Here is a 2,140-nt window from a genome sequence, read left to right on the forward strand (position 1 = left end):
CATAGTATTGTACAGTTGTACATATGATATTGGACAGGTCAAGAGAGCATATTTACAAGTAATTTTTACAAATTGATTTTTACATTATTTTGTAGTGAGGAAGTTATCTATCTTTAACAAAACAGTAAATACAAGTGTTGTATAGTTAAATACAAACAGCCGATACAAATGTAATAGCAAAATAATCCAGTATATTTCATAGACATGCACAGTATATAATTTTCAGACCAATTGAACATTTATTATAAAATTGTTTACAATTTTAACCCCTTTCAAAAAAAAAGATCAACTGCATAAAAGCATTGGACCAAGAGATATTTTTTAAACTGATGTGTGAAGGCTTTGTTGCTTGGATGTCTTTTGGTAAATTGTTATACATTTGTATCCCAACATTTAAAACACTTTTTTTGGTAGCAGATAGTTTTGGACTGAATCATACGTAGGTCAGATTGCTGACTTGTTACATAGTTATGAATATCTCCATTGAATTTTAATGTGCAGTAATTGTTTAACAGGTATGACTTGACAAATGAGATGATATTATAAATGTAAGCAGAGGGCAGTGTCATAACGCCATTTGTTTTGAAATGTTGTTTGCATGATTCTTAGGTTACATATTATGCGTATTGCCTTTTTTTTGCATTTTGAAAATAGATCTAGCCCCAGGTGAGTTCCCCCAAAATATGATTTCATACTGTAATGTAGAGTGGAAGTAAGCATAATATACATGCATAGAACGGATTTTGTGACTGATTTTTTGAGTACCGTTAAAATGTAACACACAGTTGATAGCTTTTTTGAGATATAATTTGTGTGAGTCTCCCACTTAAGATTTTCTTCAAGCCATATGCCAAGAAATTTGACAGAGTCCACACACGTAAGCTCTTGGTTATTTAGAATCACATTGGGCATTTCTTGTTTTTGGGATGAGAGTCTGAAGTTGATGTACATTGTTTTCTGTATATTTATAACCAGTTTGTTCTTGTTGAACCATTTGCTGAGTGATGACATAAGCAGTTTAATTTTTTGGTTGCGGTCCTCTGTATCAGTACCTGTTATTAGTATACTCATGTCATTGGCAAAGAGTGTGGTATGTCCTGTAGCAAGCTTTGTACTTGTGTCATAAATGTATATCAGAAACGGTATGGGTCCCAGGATTGAGCCTTGTGGGGCACACCATATCTAATAGGCATTGTGTCAGAGGAGTGGACAGTACATTGATGGGTGGTTGCATTCTTTTTTTCAAAATTAATTTCAACTTTTTGTAATCTGTTTGACAAGTAAGATTCTAGCCATATTACATCAAAGGCTTTGGATAAACCTAAAAAGATACCAGTAGAGATTTCCTTATTATCCAGTGCTTTTAAGATTTGTTGGGATACTCATAAATAGCTATGGTAGTCATCTTTTGCTTTCTAAAACCATGCTGGTGTTTTGTTAATAAGAATAGTTTATTAGTAAAGTCTACCAATCTGGTGTAAAATAATTTTTCAAATATTTTTGAGAATGAGCTGAGTTGTGGTATGAGCCTGTAATTGGCTACATCATTTTTAGGGCCCTTTTTGTGAAGTGGGGTAATTTTAGAAGTCTTTAGTAGGTCAGGGGCTCTACAACGGATTCTCCGCATTTCTTTACAATTAAGTCAGGAATATTGTCACTGCCACTGGAGTACTTAATCTTTAGTCCTTTTATAGCTGTAAGTACTTCAGTATTGGAGACTTTGTGAAGAAACATTGATGCCTGTACTGGTATGGTTTCCATTATTGTTTGGTGTTGAGTATTTGGTCTGTGGCAGTTTTCCTTTATCAGGTTTTCTGCTATTTTGCTAAAATAGTCATTAAAACCATTTACTATTTTGTGGGGATCTTATGTGAGTTCGTCATTTAGGTTTAGTTTTAATGTTTTGTTTATAACATGCTGCTTACTGTCCACAAGCCTTCCATTTTATTGTTAGATTCCTTTATAAGTTTTTAACTGTATAATTTTTTTTGCTTGTTGGATTACTTTTCTGTAGAATGCAAAACAGGTCTTACAATATGACCTAAACTGATCATAGACTTCATGGTGTTTTGTGTGATTTTTTAAGTCATGGTTTTTCTGGCTGGAATCCTTATCCCTTTTGTTACCCATGAGTTTGTGT

General features: G+C 33.3%; 1 protein-coding gene across 1 annotated transcript; it reads right to left on the reverse strand.

Annotated features, from left to right (window-relative positions):
• Nucleotides 1-222: 222 nt before the first annotated feature.
• On the reverse strand, nucleotides 223-1,627 carry LOC124620343. Its single transcript, XM_047147016.1, has 5 exons — nucleotides 1,423-1,627; nucleotides 1,217-1,321; nucleotides 973-1,052; nucleotides 440-521; nucleotides 223-269 (listed from the first exon to the last, which is right to left on the reverse strand). Exons 1-5 carry the CDS (start codon nucleotides 1,625-1,627, stop codon nucleotides 223-225), a joined length of 519 nt encoding a protein of 172 aa, XP_047002972.1.
• Nucleotides 1,628-2,140: the final 513 nt, after the last annotated feature.

Source organism: Schistocerca americana, chromosome 6 (assembly GCF_021461395.2).
Source record: "Schistocerca americana isolate TAMUIC-IGC-003095 chromosome 6, iqSchAmer2.1, whole genome shotgun sequence".
Lineage (NCBI taxonomy): Eukaryota > Metazoa > Arthropoda > Insecta > Orthoptera > Acrididae > Schistocerca > Schistocerca americana.

Bases quoted from the DNA above. Each gene is read 5' to 3' on its own strand.
- LOC124620343 (XM_047147016.1), bottom strand. From the start codon at position 1,627: ATGCGGAGAATCCGTTGTAGAGCCCCTGACCTACTAAAGACTTCTAAA. The intron at 522-972 runs GTTATAAATATA...TCATTTGTCAAG, and splicing joins GGTTCAACAAGAACAAACTG to TCATACCTGTTAAACAATTA. The intron at 270-439 runs GTATGATTCAGT...TTTTTTTGAAAG, and splicing joins AAGTCAGCAATCTGACCTAC to GGGTTAAAATTGTAAACAAT.